Source organism: Panthera pardus, unplaced genomic scaffold, assembly GCF_024362965.1.
Source record: "Panthera pardus isolate Hobbes unplaced genomic scaffold, ASM2436296v1 HiC_scaffold_20, whole genome shotgun sequence".
NCBI lineage: Eukaryota > Metazoa > Chordata > Mammalia > Carnivora > Felidae > Panthera > Panthera pardus.
Window position 1 is genome coordinate 70,922,145 of NW_026526766.1, and position 22,983 is coordinate 70,945,127.

A 22,983-nucleotide genomic window follows, 5' to 3' on the forward strand; every position below is an offset into this window, starting at 1 on the left:
GAAAATAGCAAAGCTAAACATGCTACTTAGCTCCTTTGAAAGCCATATCCAAGCTTCCTCCTCCCTATGTGGCTTTCTTTTTCTTCTTTAATGAAATGCTGGGAAGACGTCTGAGTGAGAGAATCTGAGGATAGAAGGTGTTGCAAAGATGCACGTGTTCCACAAAACTCAGGTATTTAATAATCATAACACATAAACTATGTTCAAAAACCTGGCTCACCACAATTATTATGCTTAATCATTTGTTAATCATCACAATGAATATGTTTTTAAGATGTCTTTTACTCGCTTAAATCAGCTCCATTTGTAAGAAGCATATGAGGTGGCTTACCTAAAAGTAGTTAAGTTCTATTTATAGTGTAAATAATAAAAACACTCAAATCTATTCAGTCCTTGATAGTTCTCAAAGCTGTCCACATCCATTTTCACATACAATCTTATAATAGCCCTCTGGAGTAGCTGGAGGTGATATAAATACAGCTGGAAATGAAAACAGTATTCAGATAGAACATTTCAGCCAATTTGCTAGTACAATCTTCTCCTATTTCTGTGATGCAGAGGTGGAAATCAAAAAAAAAAAATGGACTGAAGGCTAAGAAACACCATGTGATTGGGTACGTTGTTCATTTCTTCTTTCAGTAAATTACAGAAAGATAACAAAGGCTACTGCGCCCAGTACAGAGGGGAGGTATGTAATGCTGTCCTGGCCAGAGACGCTCTTGTTTTCTTCAACAACTCCTATGCACACCCTGAGGAGGCCCAAGAACTACTGGTTCACACGGCCTGGAATGAACTGAAAGCAGTGAGCCCATTTTGCCGGCCAGCTGCTGAGGCTTTGCTGTGTAACCACATCTTCCAAGAATGCAACCCTGGAGCAGTACCTACTCCTACACCCATTTGCAGGTAAAATAAAAGAAGAAAGACATGGGAAAATTATTTTGATTGCAAACAGGAAGAGTTTTCAAAAGAAGTTGTCATGTGCAACAATAAAGGCAAAAGGTGGCTTTTGCCCAAAATAGAAGGTAATTAATTGGACAGAATTCCTACCATCTAACTCCCTGATGACCTCCTATAATACAAGGACTCTAAGCTTCTAGAAAATGTCATAAAAGGTACAATATTCTCTTATACTTGCTATTTTTCATATTGTTGTCATATTCATAAATATCCCTACTTTCTATGAAATAAATATATACAACCTGAACAAACATGGACCTCATGAGTAAGCTAAGATAGCGAAGAGAAAATGTCCGTTTCAAATGTTTCAGCATTATTTGCCAATGAATAGGAGATCTTGGTGAGCATTTCAGAGTATTATTTTATATCATATGTATATTATTTTAAAATACATTCCACCCAATGCTCTTACTGAAGTACTAACACCCTTTCTCACGGTGGGGGGGAGGGGTTGTAATAAATAGTTATTTCTTTAAAACCCCCATACTCTTTAAACATGGAAATTCATAAATCCATATTTGATAGAATTATCTTTGCCTTTATTTACTTCTTATGGAGAAAAGATAGGAAGCAATCTGGCTTTTGAGCCAAATAGAATACTATTTTCAAACACTATTTGTACTTCTTTCTAGATACATGTGACCTTGGCTAACCAGTTTCCTCATCTGTAAAAGAGAGAGGATTAAAAGATCGGGTGAACCCATGGTATACGTTAGAAATGGACATTGTTTGCTTTTGAAGAAAACACATGAAAACTACCAACACAGCACATTTCCACCTCTGCTTTGATAAAACCAGGCCACTATTTTTAGCTTTTACATATGATTGCATCATCATATATCCAACTACCTGGTAGAGATCTCTGTTATTTATCCCTCATGCTCACTGTCATTTATATCATAGAAAATCTTTCTGTTTCTTAAGCTCTCAATTTTGATTCATCTCTTGTTCAGCTAGAGTAGATGATTTTTAGAAGATTACACGTAAACATTTTTCACCATAATGTTGTGATCGTGTGTGTGTGTGTGTGTGTGTGTGTGTGTGTGTGTGTGTATTTCTCACTGACTATTTAGGTCTTATGTTGCATTCAGTTTTCCTCAAAATCTTGTGCACTCTAATTGTTTTTTGGCTGTGTTGTAATGAAGAACATATAGGGCAATCCTGAATTTTGTTCCTTTGTAGGGAATATTTTTCTCTTGCCAAATGGTAGGAGGATTCGTTTTTAATCTTTGAGATTCACAAGATTTGTCAAATTCATCTGGGAGTAATTCTTTTTTCATTATTTTCTTTCCTATAATTAATATAAAAATAACGGATAATGTACCTTAATTATCAGGTTTACCTCCTTCTTGTCCTAACAATGTTTTCTTTTAGTATATCTTTGAGTATTTTCCATTTTTTCTGTGCTCTAGTTTTCTTATTGGGAAACATTATCCGAACTCTGGGTTTCTTCCTGGCTCTTCCGTCTCAGCTGTCTCCTCATACATCATTTTCACTGTTCATGCATTCTGTCTGCATTCAGTTTGGACTTGTAAAGTTTTCCTCTGTTACTTGTTCAATGTCTTCCAGTGACATTTCTTTACTGATTTTAATGACAATTTTACTTTTGGTGTTGATTTCACTTCTTTGTGGTCTTTATTTTCTTCAGTTACTACTATGTTCAAGTTAACTTAGTTTTCAGTTTATTTTCCATTTCATCCTGATTTTTTTCCTTGCAAAAGACTCTTCTATAGGGGTCATCTTGAATACATGGCAATGGAAGCAAAACAAAACAAACCTTTCTCTAATGTGTTCTTCCGATTAGAATAAAAAATAGCTTTCCAGGGTATTTGCTTCCTCCACATGATGTGGGCTGTGGAGTTTCTTTCACCTGCCCCCTATTGATTTTTGCACAGTTTAACTGTGCTGTATGAATGCAGAAAGTTGTGTTTGTGTGATCCCGGGGAGGCGGGGGGGGGGCCAAGGCATAAGCAGAAGCAAGCTAAGTAATTCTCCTCTGGTTTTTCAGGGTCTCCTCTGGTTTTCAGAGGCTTGAAAGCCTCACTGCTCTCCCTTCCACTGCGGACACATCAAGAATTCAAAATCCTATTGTTGTTCTCATGACTCCTATTGTACCCTATCACAGTCATCTGCAAAGCCCTTTCATTCCACACATGTTCAGTTGGCCCTTACTGACAGGTGGTTGCCCAGAAAAGTGGCAGTGTAGGCATGACTATTTTAAAAAGACACCATTATGACACAGATATGTATATGCACACACATACATACACAACCACAAATTCCTTCCTCGCTGAATCCTTTAGCTATTGAATGAACAACATTGCTATTATCTCTAATTTCTTTAATAATCTCTAATTTCCTTTTATTTTTAATCCAAAATGTCTTACTTTGGAGTTAACCAGGTTTCTCCTATGTAGTCTTATCCTATTTTTTATAAGATAAGCTTGAATAAGTATTAATGCACAAAATTATAATTAGTATAACTAGTCTTTCTTCAGTCTCTTCACTTACAATAAAACACATGAATGAACATAACATTTCATATGCAAGTAGACATTACCCTGACTTTCTCAGATGGAAGCATATGCGGAAATGGGACAGGGGGTGGCTTCTCCAAGGCCAGGGTGGATAGGAACCATATGCCCTCCTGTAACCTGCCAGGAAGGTGATGTCTTCTGTTCTGATGGGCAAAGCATTCAGACAGGCCAACTGTGCCCCTCAGTCCCTGCCCATTAGCCCTGAGATTACAGGAGAATCTCTCAGGCTAGACACTGATTGACAATGATCTATGACTTTTATTATGTGTATTTTTAAAACTCAATGCACCTTGTTTCTGTGCCTTTGTATTTATTTTACTATGAATATGAGGGAATGCATATCAGGGATTTCTTTTGAGCTTAAAAATTCTTTTCCCCCTCAGTAGTGTTAGCTACACTATGAAAACCAAACAAGACAGCATTTCGTCTCAGGGATATACACTATATTTCATAAAGTCTCACATTATTTACAATAAAGGATCCTTTTAAAAATGCTTTTGCAAGAGCAGACAATGTACTGTGATGATATTTTTGAAAATACAGAATCTAGGCTCTGCCACAAATTTGGCTTTAATATGCTGTGACTCATCAAGTTTTGTTCTCCCTAAAATATTTTAGAGAATACTGCCTGGCAGTAAAGGAGCTTTTCTGTGCAAAAGAATGGCTGGCAATGGAAGAGAAGACTCACAGAGGACTCTACAGATCTGGAATGCACCTGCTCCCCGTGCCAGAATGCACCAAACTCCCCAGCATGCACTGGGACCCCACGGCCTGCACCAGACTGCCATATTTAGGTAACAGAGTTCTCTCAATACTGTAGAGGTTACAACAAATTTACTATTTTGAAGAAACTAAGTTGTGAGCTTAAATCTCCTAATATTTCTAAGCATTTCTAACTTATTTTTTGAGTTCTGCCCTTTTTAGAGACCTAATCACAGAATCCTACTGTCCACCCTAATTGCACAGGTCAGCATAAGAGTTTACTCCATTTGGTTCAAAAAGAAATTAAAGAGCACTTTTAACTGCTGCTTAAGATCTTATTTCATAAGGGGATCTTATAAAAGCTTGTAACGGTTTTTGGAATGTGCAGAGAATGGCTAAGAAACCTCATATTATGTCAGATGAGTGGAATAAAAGAATAAAGTCCCCCTTCTTAGCCAACGAAGCAGATTTCTAAGCATGCAAAAATAAGCCACATGGTTGAAAGTGCTGATCTCACAAAACAAAGCTGAATCGCTGCATGTTGTTTAATGAACTTCGTTTGTAAAGAGCTATGTTGTTAGCCCTAACAGCTGGTTTAATTTCAATGACACAATCCTTTCTCATTCGAATGCAAAGCATGTTGACCAGTTGTATGCTGAAAAGCTGAAAGAGAACTTGCATTTCTTAGCACTCTCTCACAGAATATGTGAGATATCTGGATGCTCATTTAAAACAAATTTTTATCCTTTCCCCCTCAGATTATAAAAAAGAAAACTTAACAAGTAAGTAATTTTGTTTGTGCCCTTGAACCCTTATGTGTATGTAATTGGATTCGTGCATGCGTATTTACACTCCTACTACATGATGTCCAGAACAGGATGTACGTCCCTTCTCAAAGGCTGTTTTCCTCTGCTTACTGGGGTAAAACATGAAGGAAGATCATCAGAGATCTCAGCTTACAGCTTCTAATTAGGCCATGAAGAGCAGCATATTTAGTGAATGATACAAATGAGATCCCCTACCCCAAGGTTATAACTTCATTTATCCTTTCAATGGCCACAAAATAAGCAACTGAAAATGCCACCTTCTGATTTTGCATTCTTGATTTTTATACCATCTAATTATTCACAGATGAAAACAAGTATTTATTTCTTCATTGAGCCGATTCATGATCTTCATTTGTGACAAGAGATCTTTCCTTTGGAAGATATGTTTTTTAAGACATCTGATTTCCAATATGAAGTTTACAGGGTCAAATCAAATGTTTGGGTTTTTTTTTTAATGTTTAATTATTTTTCAGAGAGAGAAGAGAGAGAGAGAGACAGAGCACAGGCAGAGAGAGAGAGAGGGAGACACAGACTCGGAGGCAGGCTCCAGGCTCTAAACTGTCAGCATAGAGCCTGATGTGGGGCTTGAACCCATGAACTGTGAGATCATTACCTGAGCCGAAGTCGGACACTTAACCAAGTCACCCAGGAGCCCCCAAATCAAATGGTTTTAAAAGTGGATGCCTCCAAATCCCTAGGAAGGAACTCAAGATGGTTGCTTGCAAAGAGAGGCCTAGACACGAAGTTGAATCAGATGATGCTTTAACCCTACCAGAATGCAGACATCTTCAGAATGAAATTGGAAGAGTTTTTCATTTCAACTAACTTCCTCTGATTTGAGCTTTCTAGGGCTTCAATCATACTCATTTCCTATGAGGTATATTCTGGGCCTAATTGCCTCTGCACCTGGCAAAGTGCCAGGCCTTGATATTACCAGCTTCCTTCAAGAACTAAGACTTAAAAGTATAAAAACAAAGAATGCCACTGGTCCCACTTGAATCACTCCGCATTAATAAACAAGAGCGGTATGGAAACCCTATAAATCTATTATTCTGTAAGCCTGTCAAATTGTTATTTCCAAATTGAAGGAAGGAAAAAGAAATGCTTCAATCCTTTGTCATATAAGTAGCTAAAGCCTACTTTGACTGGACTTTTAATTGGCAACGGTGGTCTTTGTTACCCTTTGTTTACTCATTCATCCATTCAAGCACTCACTGGGGGTTTACCATGTGGAAGGTGCCGACCTTCAGTCCTAGATCAGACAGGGACACACACAGAAAGCATCCATGTTTCTGCCTTGTATACCAATTATAAAAATTGTTAGCTACAACTAGCTAACAATAAACCAATTTCCTACTCTTAACCTATTTTTATGAAATCTTTGGTACATGTCAGAAAATGAACTCCAAATGTCATAAACGGATCATTTCACCTGACCATCTCATGGAGAATTGTCTAAAAGTATGCTCCCTGGTTAAATGCGATTATTACTGAAGAAACCAGCTTGAGCTTTTCAGGCAGGTTGCTAGCTAAGCAAAGAAGTCATCCTTATTCAGTCGAATATTATAAAGCCCTCAAATATTTCTTGAAGTTTCTTGATTTCTGAGTAAACTCTATAAAGGATATTTCCAGTTCACTTAGAAGGGTGACAGAAGATTTTTTTTTTTTTGCTTGAACACACACAGTAAGATTTCAGTAGTTTTCATTTGTATAACTTCTTTTGCTGAAGTGAAATATCTTTTTGAGCTGGCGATGTCTTTGTACTATTTACTTTGTCTGCTGAGCAGACATCTCACTATTCCTGAGTTCCACAAGGCTGCACATACTTCGTGTGTTTCCTCAGATGGCTTTGTGGGTGACAGAGTCTCTGTTTCCTTGCAATGTTCAGATTAGCTTGCTTTCACCTGCAGAGTTAAAAGGTAAACGAGCTGGACATAGCCTTGAGTGACATTTCTTTTTCTCTCAGGAATCTGTAGATGTGATTTCGCTCTTTTCCAGCTTCTAGGTTTGGAAATGACTGGTCGTCTGGTATGAGTCTGCTTACTTTTTCCTATAAGCAATGTGTTTCTGTTTTGAAAGCAGCTTCGAGGATTTTCTCTTTATCCTTGTTATCCGCATAGTGGAAATCCTATGTGATGGGGCATCACGGAACATCTCTTTCCAACTCTGCATTCAGGACCTTCTTTGTCTTGGTAGCTTGAAATCGGCCATGGAGGTCAGGCTGCAGGCAGGTGATATTTCTAAAGCAAAAGGCTGATCACGCTACTCCACTGTTTAAAACCCTCTGATGATTCTCTCCATTTACTGCCAGGCCAAGTCCAAATTACCTACCTGGGCATGCAAGGCCTTTTATGACCCAGACCTGGTATCTACAGCCTTACCTAGACACACTCCCCCAACTCAACAATGAAACTTTCAGATGCATTTTTAGGGAAGCATGCCGACTCCTTGGTTTGGACCCTGATACATGCCACTCCTTCTTTGTGGAACACTACCTCCCTACTTGCCCCCTCCCCCCCCCTCCACTCCACCCACACACACATACCTTCGACTGCTTGTTCCCTTTTTATTCAACTTAAACACTTACTCCAGAAAACCTCCCTAGTTTGCCTAGACCTAGAATTGAGCTGTCCCAGGCCGTTCACAAGCTTATCAGTCTTACAACATTTTATTAGAATTACATTTTATTAGAATTATCGGTTTACAAATTATTTCCTAGCTAAACACCTTAACACAAAGACTTGTCGTGTCCACCATAGTACTCTTGAGACCCAATGTCATACTAACTTAATGACTACCTTAATGTATGGATGAATGAGTGAATAAAAACTCCCCTGATGTTCAAAGGAAAAGGGTGGAGGTAAAATTGATGACAGAAGACAAAGATAAAAAGATGCTGGAGATGTGGATTGATAATTTAGATTCAAAGAGATAATCGATGTCCCTCTAGGGAAGGCCACAGCAAACAGATCAGAGGCAATAAACAAGGAATAACAAAACTAGCCAGAAAGGAAGATATAATTAAATCCATAAAGCAAAATTATTGTTCAAACAATGCCAATTTTTGCATTTTGAAAATAAATCTTACTAAGTCCTCATGGATCACTCTCTTAATATGTGTGATTTTTTTTTTTTTTTTTTTTTTGAGAAAGAGAAAGAGACGGAGACAGAGTGAGAGCAGGGGAGGGGCAGAGAGAGAGACACACACACACAGAATCCAAAACAGGCTCCAGGCTCTGAGCTGTCAGCACAGAGCCTGATGTGGGGCTCAAAACCACAAACCGCAAGATCATGACCTGAGCTGAAGTCAGGCGCCTAGCCCACTGAGCCACCCAGGCGCCCCAATATGTGTGATATTTTTGATAAAAAAAATTATCCTTATATTTACTAATGAGATTATACTACCAATTTTACAAATTACATTGCATTCCTTTCCATGTTAAATAAGTATGAACTGCCCTGTAAAATCCAGATACAAAAATAGTCACCTCTTTCTGCCTTTCAATGATTACTCCTACTTTATTATTAGCAGGAAGTCTAGCTTTCCCCTCCCCACCCATCTTGGATTGATTTTTTAAAAAACCTTCAGATGACTCAGTCCAAAGAAAGTCAGATCGGCTTTCAAGCCAATCATAAAGGAACCCGGAAAGGCTAAGTCCACTGTTGTTGTGACACCTGATGAGAAATGCTGTCATTGCTCCGAAATGCACTGCTGTGCTGTTCCTGCAGTTTCAGTCCTGTGCTGATATTCTTCCTGTCACAGAAGGGACCAGACTTGGTCTCCATGGGCTTTAAAACCATTTGCCAGCTACCAGTGCTCAGGCCGTAATAACTGTGTCCACTGCTACACTAAGAAGTCCTACATGGACACCCCTTGTAATCTCTGCTTTTGCAAGTGTCCTATTTCAAACGGCTTTAGGCGTCTGCTACAATAAAAGTTTTCTTTTGATTTTGTGATGTGTTATATTAATATATGTCTGTATATCAAACATATAATTCTTTTGCTATATTGCAGCCACTTTCTAACATTTCGTTTAGGATTGTTTAAATTTATGTTCCTTAATCTAGGAACGCACTTTTCTTTGGTGCTAATGTTGCCAGGGTGTGATATTAGTATTATAATAACTTTCTAAAATAATTTCATAGATTTTTCTCTTACTGTAACATTTTCTAAAATCTGGGAATTTTATTTCTTCTGAGACCAAAAGAATGTCTCCGTAATTCTATAAAGACTTTTAAATGTCCTGGTTATGACTATCTTCAGATTTTCTGATTTTTCCAATTTGGCAATGTGGTCCTATCGTTTTTCTAAAGATTTAAAAAATGTTATTCCATAATTACATTCTACTATCATAACTCCTTTACCATTCCTAATTTCATGTTTATGCTTTTATCTTTTAAAAATTAAAATCCTACTTACCAGACTACTTTAATAAAGATAAGACCAAACCTTGACCTATTTTTAAATTCTAGCATTTGTGGTATGTGTATTCTAACTTATTAATTACTGCTTGTACCTGGCTGTTACTTTATCACCTATTTTTGTTTTCTGTAGTTTTTGTTTCTTTTCCAAAGTCTTGAGTTAAATGTCTAGTTCATTTACTTTCTTCCTTTTTATCTAATGGAAAGAGACAACACCGAGTTTCCCATTGAGGACAGCTTTGGCCAAAGCTCACATCCTCTATCAGCAAACTATTTTCTAATCTGTCACTGTGGCTACTTTTTAATCTTTGATTGAAAAGTTATTGAATTTTTTATTTTTCTAGATGTGCCATTGGATTTGACTCAGTCTACTGTTAATTGCACTTTAGTCAAGGAGTAATTCCACATGATTTTTGCCTTTGAAATTTGAGATTTACTTTTGTGGCCTGAAAACAGACCAGGTCTGTCAGTATTCCGCAAATATTTGAAAATAGGGTTTATTCTTTCTGTGTAGGGTACAAAGGATATTGTTTGCTATTAGAACATTCTTGTCAATATTATTAAAATACCCTGTATCTGTGTTTTTGTCTTTACCAGTCAATTAAAAGAATATAAATTAATAAAGTTGTTTTAACAGATACACAGTGGACTTTGTACTCTACAGAGTGATATGAACATGGCATCTGTCGGTTTCCAGGGAAATGTAGATTTTACCTTGTTTTCATACTGCACTGACTTTTTAAAAAAAATTTAAATAAATAAATTTATTTAAATTTATTTAAAAAAAATAAATATTTATTTACTTTTGAGAGCAAGAGTGTGTGAGCAGGGGAGGGGCAGAGAGAGAGGGAGACACAGAATCTGAAGCAGGCTTCAGCCCTGAGCTGTCAGCACAGAGCCCGACGCGGGGCTCAAACCCACAAACCGCGAGATCATGACCTGAGCTGAAGTCGGATGCTTAACCGATGGAGCCACCCAGACGCCTCTGCACTGACCTTTTTAATAGGAGTTTGACAGTTCAATTTTTAGATGAACTAACTTCTCATTTGTGTCTAATATTTCCACTCTTCATCTCCTGTTATTTTTGTTTTGTTTGTAAATCAGCAGTAAATGTGTATAAAAGCTCAACTTTAGACAGTCCTGTCCTCAAATATAATTTCATGAAATTATTTTATTTAATAACCTAACAATTTCCATAACTGTTGTCAGGTCATAAAAAACATGATGCAGTGTGAACAGCACTAACCCAGGATCTGCATTTGTCTTGGAAAAAAAACAGTTCCTTTCTCTGGGTCTCATCTTTAAAATTCTGTGATTCTGCAAGTTGGATTTACTTGGACCTCTGGATTATCACACTTGGACTTTAGAAATATATAACCAGGGACGACCTGATCCATAAAAACGTATCCTTAAAATTAAATTTGGCTTACTAAACTTGCTTGAATTTAGCGAAGATTCCTTGACTACAAACATTGCTTCTTAAAAGTTTAAGAATGAATGAAAAAAATTATTGTTCACTTACAGCATTCCCACCAATGACGTCCTCAAAGCCAAGTGTGGACATTCCAAATCTGCCTTCCTCTTCTTCTTCCTCCTTGTCCGTCTCACCTACATACTCCATGACTGTAATAATCTCCACAATGTCCAGCTTTGCAATATTTGTGCTTCTTACTGTAACTACTCTTTACTGCTGCCGGAGACGAAAACAATGGAAAAATAAGAAAAGGTGAGATTCTAATTTAAGCTAATCACATGTAGTAATATATTAAAACCTATAAACTTAACATGGGAATTGGGGATGGGAAGAGGGATCTATACAACACGGCCGGTCTCTTTAGGACGTCTAATGCCTTGCTTTAAGATCAAGCACCCCACCATGATCTTTAAAAATACCAATACCTTTTTGCAAAGGATCACATGTCCTAATGTTAACTTTGCACAGTAGAGAGAATCTAAACAATAATTTGGAAGAATATGGCTACTCCAGCTCAGCCCCATTGCTATGCCAACTGGATAGTGACAAAATTCCCACGAAAATGTGCTTTTTGACTCCAGACCAAATGAAATATTTCTTGCTCTAAAACTGAAGGATCTTCAGTTGCCTTAGTATAATTTGTTTTGTTTCCTCCTAGCATCCTCTCTCTTTAAAACCCGAGCCTGAGTACAAAGATCTCACCTGACCCTGAGCTCATTATCAATCTTGCCTGTCTTACCTGCAGAGAGTCAGCGGCGGTAACCCTCACTACTCTTCCCTCTGAGCTCTTACTAGACAGACTTCATCCCAACCCCATGTACCAGAGGATGCCACTCCTGCTGAATCCCAAACTGCTGAGCCTGGAGTACCCAAGGAATAACATTGAATATGTGAGAGATATTGGCGAAGGAGCATTTGGAAGGGTCTTTCAAGCAAGGTAAAGTTACCCATGTGAAAAATCTTTCCACCGAATTTGTACCTGAAAGGCTAGGAGACCGCTCCTTTGATGCCTACGCTGAATGTATGATACCTATTATCAAATAATTCTTCACATCATTAACCTCATCTCATGGAGTACTTATACTCTGAATCTTAATAATTTTTTCTCTCTGCTGGAAAATAGGGCTGGGCAGAAGGAGAGAACCTTCATTTATGCTGTATTCAAATTATAAGCAATTAGCAAAGTTTAATTATATTTCCTTTTCAGAAATCATTTTATCACACATTTTAATCATAATTTCTTGCCTTGTTTTTAGTAAATAATTCTAAAATTTACTTCTCTTCCATTTTCTATTGCTATATTCTTCACTTCATCTAAAATTTACTTTGAACTAGTGTTTCCATTTAAGAATTCAGACTCTTGAGGCACCTGGGTGGCTCAGTCAGTTAAACACGTCTGACTTCAGCTCAGGTCAAGATCTTATGGTTCTTGAGTTCTAGCCCCGCATCAGGCTCTGTGCTGACAGCTCAGAGCCTGGAGCCTGCTTCAGATTCTGCGTCTCCCTCTCCTTCTGCCTGTCCCCCATTCGCATTCTGTCTCTCTCTCAAAAATAAATAAGCACTAAAAAAAATTTAAAAAAGAAGAATTCAGAGTCTGATACGTATAGATATTAAATGGATGTCCATGGAGTCATATGATATTTGTCTTTCTCTGACTAATTTTGCTTGACCTCACTCATATGAGGACTTTAAGGGACAAAACAGAGAACATAAGGGAAGGGAAACAAAAATAACATAAAACTAGGGAGGGTGACAAAACATAAGAGATTCTTAAATATGAAGAACAGAGGGTTACTGGAGGGGTCGTGGGAGGGGAGATAGGCTAAATGGGTAAGGGGCATTTAGGAATCTACTCCTGAAATCACTGTTGCACTATATGCTAACTCATTTGGATGTAAATTTAAAAAAATAAAATTTAAAAAATAAATAAATAGATATCCATGGAATGGCAAAAATAGAAAAAGGAAAAAATCATGCAAACATGCCAGAACATAATGAGCTCAAGGAAGCAGTACATATGGGGGTCAATGCTAGCCCATTTACTGCCTTTCTGTGAACTGGAAGGAAATACCCTTTACGGATGGATGTGGCTCAAGACACACAACTGGGCCAGAGAATGTGGACTTAGTTTTAATCACTAATTGTCATTCTGTCCTGGTGTTCTTGGGCAGGACACAACCTCAACTCCACTCATAGTAGCCCTGGTATGGAGGTTACATAATTAATGAAAACCTCACACAAATACGTACTGGGAACCAAAAATATGCAAGGCACCATTTGAGGCTTTAGAGGGATATAAAGAATAAGCCATGGTCCCTGCCTTCCAGGAATTTCGAGTCTGGCCAGACATTAAGGGTTTAGGATGGTAATGACAATCTCATTGGATCTGTGTACTTTAGAATTCCCGAAATGTACAAATAATGCATTTTTCAAACTTAATCTGTGTTGAAAATAGTCCCAATGATTTTTATTAATTGGAGTCAAGGAGTTTTAAGTACGATCTACTGTTGGCATCTTAACTCTGATTCTGTGGCTCTGGGAAAGGCTGCAAAAGTGGAAGGAATGTATATGAATGTGGGTAGATTAATGTGGATAGATGGTGTTCCCGATCTTTGATTTCTTTCTAAACAAATGTATCTCTCAGGGCTCCGGGCTTACTTCCCTATGAACCTTTCACAATGGTGGCAGTGAAGATGCTCAAAGAAGAAGCCTCAGCAGACATGCAAGCCGACTTTCAGAGGGAGGCAGCCCTCATGGCAGAATTTGATAACCCTAACATTGTGAAACTCTTAGGTATGACTATAGAAATGAAGAAATGCATTGCATCCCCCAAACAGAAGCTTCCCAAGTTTTCCTCCTTTACCCCTACATTTGTGCTTTTTTTCCTTCACTTCTTTGTCAGAGAGCCATCCCTGTTCCTTCCCATTTGTTTTCTGCACCAAGGAGTGGAACGTTACGTTAAATAACCTCAGTTCAAAACATCGCTTTTTTTTTAATTACTCAGAGAAGTATGTTGTCATTTAATTTTCTCTCTAGAATGTATAAATATACTGATTGCTAAATCCCTGGAATTAAAAACCAGGCCCAATATAAATAAGCCAAGATGATAGCATTCATTATTTCTCTTTCTTTTTGAACAGAGACTTCTAATTTTTGCCTGAAAAAAAGAATAATAGGTCTAATAATCTATTTTTACAGTGATGTGAAATTGCACCCAAATGATCTAATATTTCAAGGTGTCCTATTTCCCTCTCAAATACAGCAAGAAATTAAGTTTTGCAAATGTCCTCCTGGCACTAACCCTGAGACTCCATTTATGTTAACATTTTTTTTCTTTCTAGAATGAACATCCTAAAAGCTAAAGTTTGAAAAATTTTACTGAGCACTTTACCTAAGATTTTGGATTGTGTTATCCTTTCCAAATGTCATACATCTTCTTTACCATCCTTCCCCACAGAAAGAGCGGGAAGAGTAAGTAGCTTACATGCTCAAAGCAAGCGCCATTTGTAAGTTCACTCGGCAAACAAGTACCGAGTACTTGCCGTGCCGCACACGTGGTAGGTGTATGGGATTTAAAAAAAGAATAAGACATGACTTCTGCTTTCAGAGCGCTAAAACGTTGGAGGAGAAACCTCAAACAAATGTACGATTGTCTCGGGACAGTAGGTCCTCCGCTAAAGGCTGATAGAAGGCAAATCTGGTAACAGGCAGTGTCTACAGTGGAGGCACTTAGCAGGAGTGATGGATAAGCTGAATCTTAAAAGGTAAATAGGCAAACGTTGACACCCAAACAAATGGGGTCAGGGTTCGAGTGCGATGCCGTCCACAGAATACCGGGGCCCCTGTTTTCTGATGTGGCCACCAAGTGCTTTGGGAGCGCTCTTTCCCCCGCGTCACTTGAGACACCCACCCTAACGAGGGCCGTGATTTCGGTTGCAGGCGTGTGCGCCGTCGGGAAGCCCATGTGCCTGCTCTTTGAATACATGGCCTACGGCGACCTCAACGAGTTCCTCCGCAGCATGTCCCCGCACCCCGTGTGCAGCCTCAGTCACAGCGACCTGTCCGGGAGGGCCCAGGCCGCCAGCCCGGCCCCGCCACCGCTCTCCTGCGCGGAGCAGCTGTGCATCGCCAGGCAGGTGGCCGCCGGCATGGCTTACCTCTCGGAGCGCAAGTTCGTGCACCGGGACCTGGCCACCAGGAACTGCCTGGTGGGCGAGAACATGGTGGTGAAAATCGCCGACTTCGGCCTCTCCCGGAACATCTACTCGGCGGACTACTACAAAGCTAACGAGAACGACGCCATCCCCATCCGCTGGATGCCCCCCGAGTCCATCTTCTACAACCGCTACACCACCGAGTCGGACGTGTGGGCCTACGGCGTGGTCCTGTGGGAGATCTTCTCCTACGGCCTGCAGCCCTACTACGGCATGGCCCACGAGGAGGTCATCTACTACGTGCGTGACGGCCACATCCTGTCCCGGCCCGAGGACTGCCCCCTGGAGCTGTACAACCTGATGCGCCTGTGCTGGAGCAAGCTGCCCGCCGACAGACCCAGCTTTCCCAGCATTCACCGAATTCTGCAGCGGATGTGCGAGAGAGCGGAGGGGACGGTGGGCGTCTGAGCGCGGGGACGCTACGCGGGACGCACCGCAGGCCTGGCTCAGACTCTGGGAGCTGCAGGAATCCGAGCCGCTTCTCCCACCTGGACGACAGCACGGCGGACGGATACGCGCGCGAGTACCGGGGCGGCTAGCACCACGCGCGAGTAGCGGGGAGGTCAGTTTCTCACCAAGAGCAAAGTGCAGAGCTCGTCCCGTAGACCACTCCAACTTGGAAAGGCTGACGAGGACATGGTTTACGGGGAAGCAGAGCATCCTCTTCAGTTCCTGACTCGCCTGGCAGCAGAGTGAGACTCTGCTGGATTAAATTTTAATATGAAATGTGATACAGAGCTTCATTTTCAATAGAGTTTACTCCTGTCCATATGAAAGTAGTATATCTTTCTGTAAGACACTTAGGTAAAATACAGAACACTAGGAAGAAAAAACCATTCTTTGTCTCCCACCCAAAGATGACGGGTGCTGGTTGTTTTTGTTTTGTTTTTTTAATTGAATTTCTTTCTTGCATTTGTGCATAATTTTATATTTGTTTGTGTTCTCCAGAGTTGTGGCTATACTTTACTGATAGAGGGCTTCTAAGGAATAAAATGATAAATCGGTAAGGCCATATCCCCACTGTGATTTTTAATTTCCTTTTCTGTCTTTATGCTTCTTCTCCTTTGGAAGTTTTTCCTTTGTGGGCACTTGTCCTAAATTTCATCTGCTTATTTTATTCCTACAGTTTTTCTGAAATATGTTTTTGTATTTATCTTTTTCTTTGAAAATTTTCTCTGTATCTTTGCTTTCATTTTATTTCTTTCACTTTGCAGGGCTTTATGTCCTTTTTTGGTTATTTTTTTTTCTTTTCATCTCATATATACAATGAATACCCAGGCAGAAATAATAACTTTTAAACTAACACCGTAGACTAATGTGTATATAACTTTTGCAAAGTAATACCATTTTCTTCTGTACTTGCTTCTGAAGCTACACATTTCAAATTTGTCATCCACTAATGTATTGCCACAGTCTATTAAATCTCCTAAACCATAGTTTAGGAGATTTCTCAAGATGGTCTTATGGCTCTAAGTTATTTCAAACTTGATGTTTTTGTGCACTTTGATATTTTTTTCCTTCTAGAAAACAATTCCACAGGCAATAGCATTAATACAGTGTTGGTTACCAACTTTTTTGTAGGACTATTAACCCTGTCTTGTTACATTTTATGATTGTTTAAGAAATAAAAACCCTCTCGAATTCAGATCCCTGATGCACAGATTTTTGAGAGGACCCCCCCCCCCCAGGATATATGTTTTTCTAAGGTCAACATGAATAAAATGAATTCATTTCTGAAATGATGTGAACCCAAATACTCCTGGAAAGCAAATAAACAGCGAAGAGAAAATTACAATCTACTGTAGACCAACTTACTTTAATTCAAACTAATTGGTAGTTAGGGCAATGAATTTTTAAAAGGAAATTTTCAGCTGCCTGCTGGAAGAATCCAACTGAAATCAAATTTTCTTTCATGCAACAACTTGTTGTCTTTGCTGGAAAACCTGCCATTTCTTGTTCATAGTCCCTCCATGCAATCTAGACAAAAGCATCAGAAATTACCCTGGATTTTACCCACTCCTTCCTCCCTGATATTCTATCAATTTTACTTTTTAAAACCCTCCTTCCTGCTCATGTACCTTTCCTTCCAGCCCATCTGACTATTACAGATTCTATCACAACCTTCCTTCCATTTCAGGCCCAAGCAGATTCCATTGCTATGACAGCGTGAGGACATGCTTATTCACAATTCTGATTCATATAACAGAGAAGTCAGAGCTCAGGACTGAGGCCTAGAGAGGTGCTTTAGATAAAAGTCATGATTGTAAGTCCAAAATTGAGACAGTCATCCAAAGGGCTAGCTGAAGAATAAGGTTGCAGCCTGAGTCCATAACAAAAGGCCAAGCGGCCAACAAAGCAGAAAAGCTGGAGAGGCCCAGCATCCAGTGTGGATCTTTTGTGTGGATATCCATGGCATACTTTAAATGGTTCACACGTGTGTGTCATATATGTTGTGCAAGCTTCAAAGAAGTCCTCGCATTTCCTCAGCTGAGAAAGTTTTATTATATAATTTTTTTAATGTTTATTTATTTTTGAGAGAAAGGCAGAGAGCCTGAGCGGAGGAGGGGCAGAGAGAGAGGGAGACACGGAATCCAAAGCAGGCTCCAGGCCCTGAGCTGCCAGCACAGAGCCCATCGCAGGGCTCGAAGTCACGAGCCGTGAGATCATGACCTGAGCCCACGTCCGACGCTTAACCGACGGAGCCACCCAGGCACCCCTGAGAAAGTTTCATTATAAAAGAAAGACATGGAAGCCAAGCCAATCAGAAAAGCTACCCCAAAGAAAATCAGAGTCAGGACAGGAACTCCGAGTACCCAACGTATGGCTCCTGCTGCAGGCATCCCGTCTCAGAACCGGGTGTCCACAGCTCTGGTTCTGTTGTTCACCAACCACTTCGAGCTCTTCTCTGTTTCCCTCCCTGCCGCTGAATAACTGCCCTTAACTTTCCTGACTCTTCTTCGCGGCCTCTACAGCCTCATGGATTCTCTGTGTGTTTTGGGGGGCTCTGGTATTCAAGATCCCAAAGCAAACAAAGCGCAGAGATATGGGGAAATACAGTGAGAGAATGAGTGAGTTACTAAGCAAGCATTAGGGAAACCACGCGATTTTCTTAAATACTTGCAGTAACTGAAAAATCAGCAAAAATCCCATTATAATAATGGTAGTAATAAAAATACCATCAGCTAGTACTTAATGAATGCTTACCATGTATATTCAAAGGTCTCTAAGTATAGTAACTTTGATAGCACACTGTCCCTGTGATGTCCGTACTATCATTATGCCCATTTTTATGTGAGTACACAGGCAAAGCGAGATTATGTAACTGACCCAAACACATAGAGCAACAGAGCCTGGTTTATGACCAAAAGAGGCTGAGCTCTCAACCACGACACTATGGTGCTTCAGATGAGTACAGAGGGAACAACTGAACTTGATGACTATATGGACGGGATTTGTAATTCGTACGTAGTTTCAAAGGACACCCTATAGCCCTTATACTATTAATTGTCTCTCCAAGTCTTGAATAGCAAAAAAAAGTATATTTGGGGATTGCTGATTCAGTCACAAAGTCAAATAAACGGTGTGTTTACTTTTTTGTCAGTTCTAAGGGCATTTCCAGGTGATGTTAAGGTCACTACCTTATTTCCTTAGTGCTCACCTTCAGGTTCTGTATCTTAGGAACATGGACCCATTATTTACCAGTACTGTTTTCTTTGTTAGATACAGATCTTTCCCATTGTAAAATCACTGTATAAATTTATAAGGGGAGACAAGAGAGAGACACAGTACCATTGTTATCAAGCGTCAGAACAGACACCAACAAGCTGTGTTAAGTGGTCGAATATCAAATGTAACAAGAATACCGGGGTAATGCATGTGGCACCAAAGGAACATATTCCCTGGTTCTGTGATGAAGCAGAAAACGAACACTTCTCTCCACTTTACAGTGTATTATAAACTGTTTGTTCCATGTCATTGGCTATTCTTCTAGAAGTCCAATTTAATTTCTGAATAAGGTTCCATGTTATGGATATTACCATAATTTAGTTAATTTATTTTTGGACATTTGAGTTTTTCTAATTTTCACTATTACAAACAATATTGTGATGATCATCCTTATTTGCATGTGTGCGTAATTATCTCTTTATGGAAATTCTGAGAAAGGGAATGTCCGGGCCAAATGGCATGCACAACATTAAGGCTTTTGTTAAGTATTATCATATTCTCTAGAAATATTGTTCCCATCTGCATTGTACAAGAGATCTCGTAGCCCTAAAAATTTACTGTCACAGAGAATTAATTCTCTTATTTTTTTTAGAAGACTTGTCTATTTGGTGATAGAAAAAGATGATCTCCTTTTGATTTTATGCTTTAAATTACTAGTGAAGTTGAATTTTTCTTGTTCCTAGGTCACTTATAGTTTTTATTTTGGGAATCATCTATAGCCTGTTTTTCTGCTGTGTTGTTCTTTTCTCTAATTGACTTGCAAGGGTCATTTTATAAAACAAATATTGACACGTTGTCATACTTTACACAAAAGGGAAAATATATACATGCTTTTACCTTAAAATAGCATTTACTTTTTTATTGCATAAGCAATACTTTATTGCACAAGCAATACATAATCTTTTGAAAAGAAAATAAGCAATAATATGCAATAACAACACATAGTGTAAAATAATGGGGAAAATGAAAAAACACCAACCAGTGGTAACTAACATTAACAGCATGATAAATAAAGTTCCAGCTGTTTTCAGATAAGTGTATAGGTAGGTAGGCAAATAGATAAATGATAGATAGAGATAGACAATCATTTTAAATGAAAACCAGATCATACTGTTATATTCTTTTGAGCTTTGTTTTTTCACTGAATGAATCATAAACATCTTTCGCATCAATAAGTATTCATGTGCCTCATCATTTTTGGTGGTTGAAAAATATTCCATCATGCGGACCTATAATATTTAACTATTACTCCATTGTTGGACATTTATTTTTATTTTTCATTATAAATACAATATTTTGATTATTAATCTTCTTGCTAAATTTTGTAAATATCTATTTCAAGTGATTTCTTTAGACACAACTTCTAGAAATGTAATTTCTAGAACAAAGATTATCTATACCCTTTTAATACTTTTGAATATGTTGACAAATTATCTTCCAGAATTAATTTATCAATATACACATCTTCCAACTAGATGAGAGATGAGCCTGTTTCTTTCAAATTCTCCAATCCTGAGCATTTTAATACTTGCCAGTATAATAGCTTAAAATTCTATTTTGTAGCTTATGCTTATATTTCTTTAAATGAGATAAGATTGAATATATTTTTAATGTTTTGGGGACAATCGATTTACTCTGTGATTTGCCTCCTCCTTCTATTATTTTTCTATTTGGTGTATCTTTTTTCTTATTGCTTTGTAAAAAGCACTTTAAATACTAAGGAGCTAAAATTTGTCATACACATTTTAACCACTTTTATCATGTCAAAAATATATACTTCTATTTGTCTTTTACTATAAGAATTTATTAAACAGGAAAGAAGGGTGAATTTTCAGTCTTTTGAGATAATTGTGGCTTTTTTCTTCATTAATCTGTTAATAAGTAGAAATGTATGAATTGATTTCCAAATGTTGCAATATCCTTATGTTCTGGGAATAAACTCTCTTTGGATGTGTCACATTAAACTTTTAATTTACTACCAAACCTGTTTTGTTAACATTTATTTGCATCCATATTTATAAATTCATAAAATTAAAAGTTTACCATTTTCTTCTTTGTTAGAATTTGGTATTAGCATTATGATAGTTTCAAAAACTTAGGAGTTTCTTCCTCTATGATCCTGGTTGGTTTATTTTAAAATAATGCTTGGGGCGCCCAGGTGGCTCAGTTGGTTAAGCCTCCAACTCTTTGTTTCAGCTTAGGTCATGATCTCATGATTCATGAATTCAAGTCCCACATTGGGCTCCGTGCTGTCAGTGCAGGGCCTGCTTCAGATTCTTTCTCGCTCTCTCTCTGCCCCTCCCCTGCTTTCTCTCTCCCTCTCTCTCTCAAAATAAACTTTAAATATTAAAAATAAAATAAAATAATGGTTACTTATTAATAATAGCAATACGCACACCTGTTTTTTTTAAACACTCCTAAGAAGGGTACAAATAAATTTAAATATCCCCCCATCCAATTCATCTCTAGTCCTAGTTTAAGTGCAAACCACTTTACCCACTTCTGGTTTCAGTTCTTCTGGTGATTATCACTGCAATTCTAATAAATACACTTACTTTATAACAAATATTCTTCCTGAATTGATCAATTAGAAAAGCTATGTAATAGCTGGGCAGTTCAGAGTACTTTTACTCAAACTCCTCTCGAATTTCTGAGATGGCAGTTCAGATGTACTTTTACTCAAACTCCTCTCGAATTTCTGAGATATGTTAATTAACTTCTTATTATCAGTTATATTGCTTATTGTTATATTTTTTAAAAAATTTTTATGTTTATTTATTTCTGAGACAGAGCGAGACAGAGCATGAGTGGGGGAGGGGCAGAGAGAAGGAGAGAAAGAGAGAGAGAGAGGGAGACACAGAATCCAAAGCAGGCTCCAGGCTCTGAGCTGTCAGCCCAGAGCCCGACACGGGGCTTGAACTCACAAACCGTGAGATCATGACCTGAGCCAAAGTCAGTTGCTCAACTGACTGAGCCACCCAGGCGCCCCTCTTATCATTGTATTTTTAAAAATATACTTACACAGGGGCGCCTGGGTGGCTCAGTTGGTTAAGTGTCCAACTTCGGCTCAGGTCATGATCTCCTTGTTTGTGAGTTCAAGCCCCACGTCGGGCTCTGTGCTGATAGCTCGGAGCCTGGAGCCTGCTTTGGATTCTGTGTCTCCCTCCCTCTCTCTCTGCCCCTCCCCTGCTCATGCTCTGTCTCTCTCTGTCTCTCAAAAATAAATAAATGTTAAAAAAAATTTTAAATATATATATTTATATTGCTGCATGCTGTCAGCTATACCCCTGTTTCTATATTTGCATTTGGTTCTGCAACACATTAAGATTTGAGTATTGACAATAGGTTGGTTCTAATCATGAAGAAAAGGAACAATATCTATAATAATGTGATTATGTAAATATGCATTGCTAAAGAAATGATATTCAATTATTTTAATGTTATAATGCATTTTAATATGTGTTCTTTTTTATAAATAATATATCATTTAAAATATCACCAAGTTTTCAAGTTCTCTTCTGTTATTTTTTTCTTCCTTTCTTCTGCCTCTCTTCTCTCGTGCTTTTGTTTTCCACAAACGTCACTGATTTAACATAGAGAATTACAAAGAAGAGTTGCTTTGATTCATATGGGGAGCGGGAGTGGGCTTCTGCTGCAGATTTGCTGGTCTGTTTATGCAGCAGGCCTCTCTTCAATGGGATGGCTGCACCTATGGGCTCTGAGTATGTGGTTCGTGGGGAGAGCAGAAGCAGGCCGAGTGAGCACTCCCACAGTTGCCAAAGTGATGAAAAGCCTCTACTCTGTGGATTGAATACTTCAGTATGTCTCACTCCCGGAGGGGCGGTTTTTCCTTCACCCCTCTTATCCCCGGTGAGAGTCTGAGATTCTTCCCATATTCTACTCTGCTTCCCTACCAGGCAACTCTTCCAGTCTATTCAGAAAGCATTTCCGGGGGCTCCAGCTGGTGGCAAAACCTCTCAGTCCACCTGTTCTATATGCGAGCCTCGCGTCAACCACCCTGATAGACAACCCACAGCCCATCCCTGCTCTCTGTATCTGCTGACTCAGAGCCCGGACTCTCTGTCTACTCTGGTGAAATCACTTCCCACCTCTCCTGACAGCTG

At 38.8% G+C, this 22,983-nt stretch overlaps 1 protein-coding gene and 1 long non-coding RNA gene across 2 annotated transcripts in view; one reads left to right on the forward strand and one right to left on the reverse strand.

The window, feature by feature from the left end:
• Positions 1-11,046, reverse strand: part of LOC109269983 (uncharacterized) — a 95,264-nt gene extending 84,218 nt beyond the window's left edge. The window contains exon 1 of the long non-coding RNA XR_002081358.2: positions 10,968-11,046. This is a non-coding gene — a long non-coding RNA (uncharacterized LOC109269983). The remainder of the gene's footprint in view (positions 1-10,967) is intronic.
• MUSK (muscle associated receptor tyrosine kinase) overlaps positions 1-20,842 on the forward strand; it is a 96,440-nt gene extending 75,598 nt beyond the window's left edge. The window contains exons 9-14 of the mRNA XM_019454224.2: positions 640-903; positions 4,113-4,288; positions 10,970-11,171; positions 11,665-11,856; positions 13,564-13,712; positions 14,859-20,842. Of these exons, the coding sequence (XP_019309769.1) occupies positions 640-903; positions 4,113-4,288; positions 10,970-11,171; positions 11,665-11,856; positions 13,564-13,712; positions 14,859-15,541 (1,666 nt within the window). The 3' untranslated portion in view covers positions 15,542-20,842. The remainder of the gene's footprint in view (positions 1-639; positions 904-4,112; positions 4,289-10,969; positions 11,172-11,664; positions 11,857-13,563; positions 13,713-14,858) is intronic.
• Positions 20,843-22,983: the final 2,141 nt, after the last annotated feature.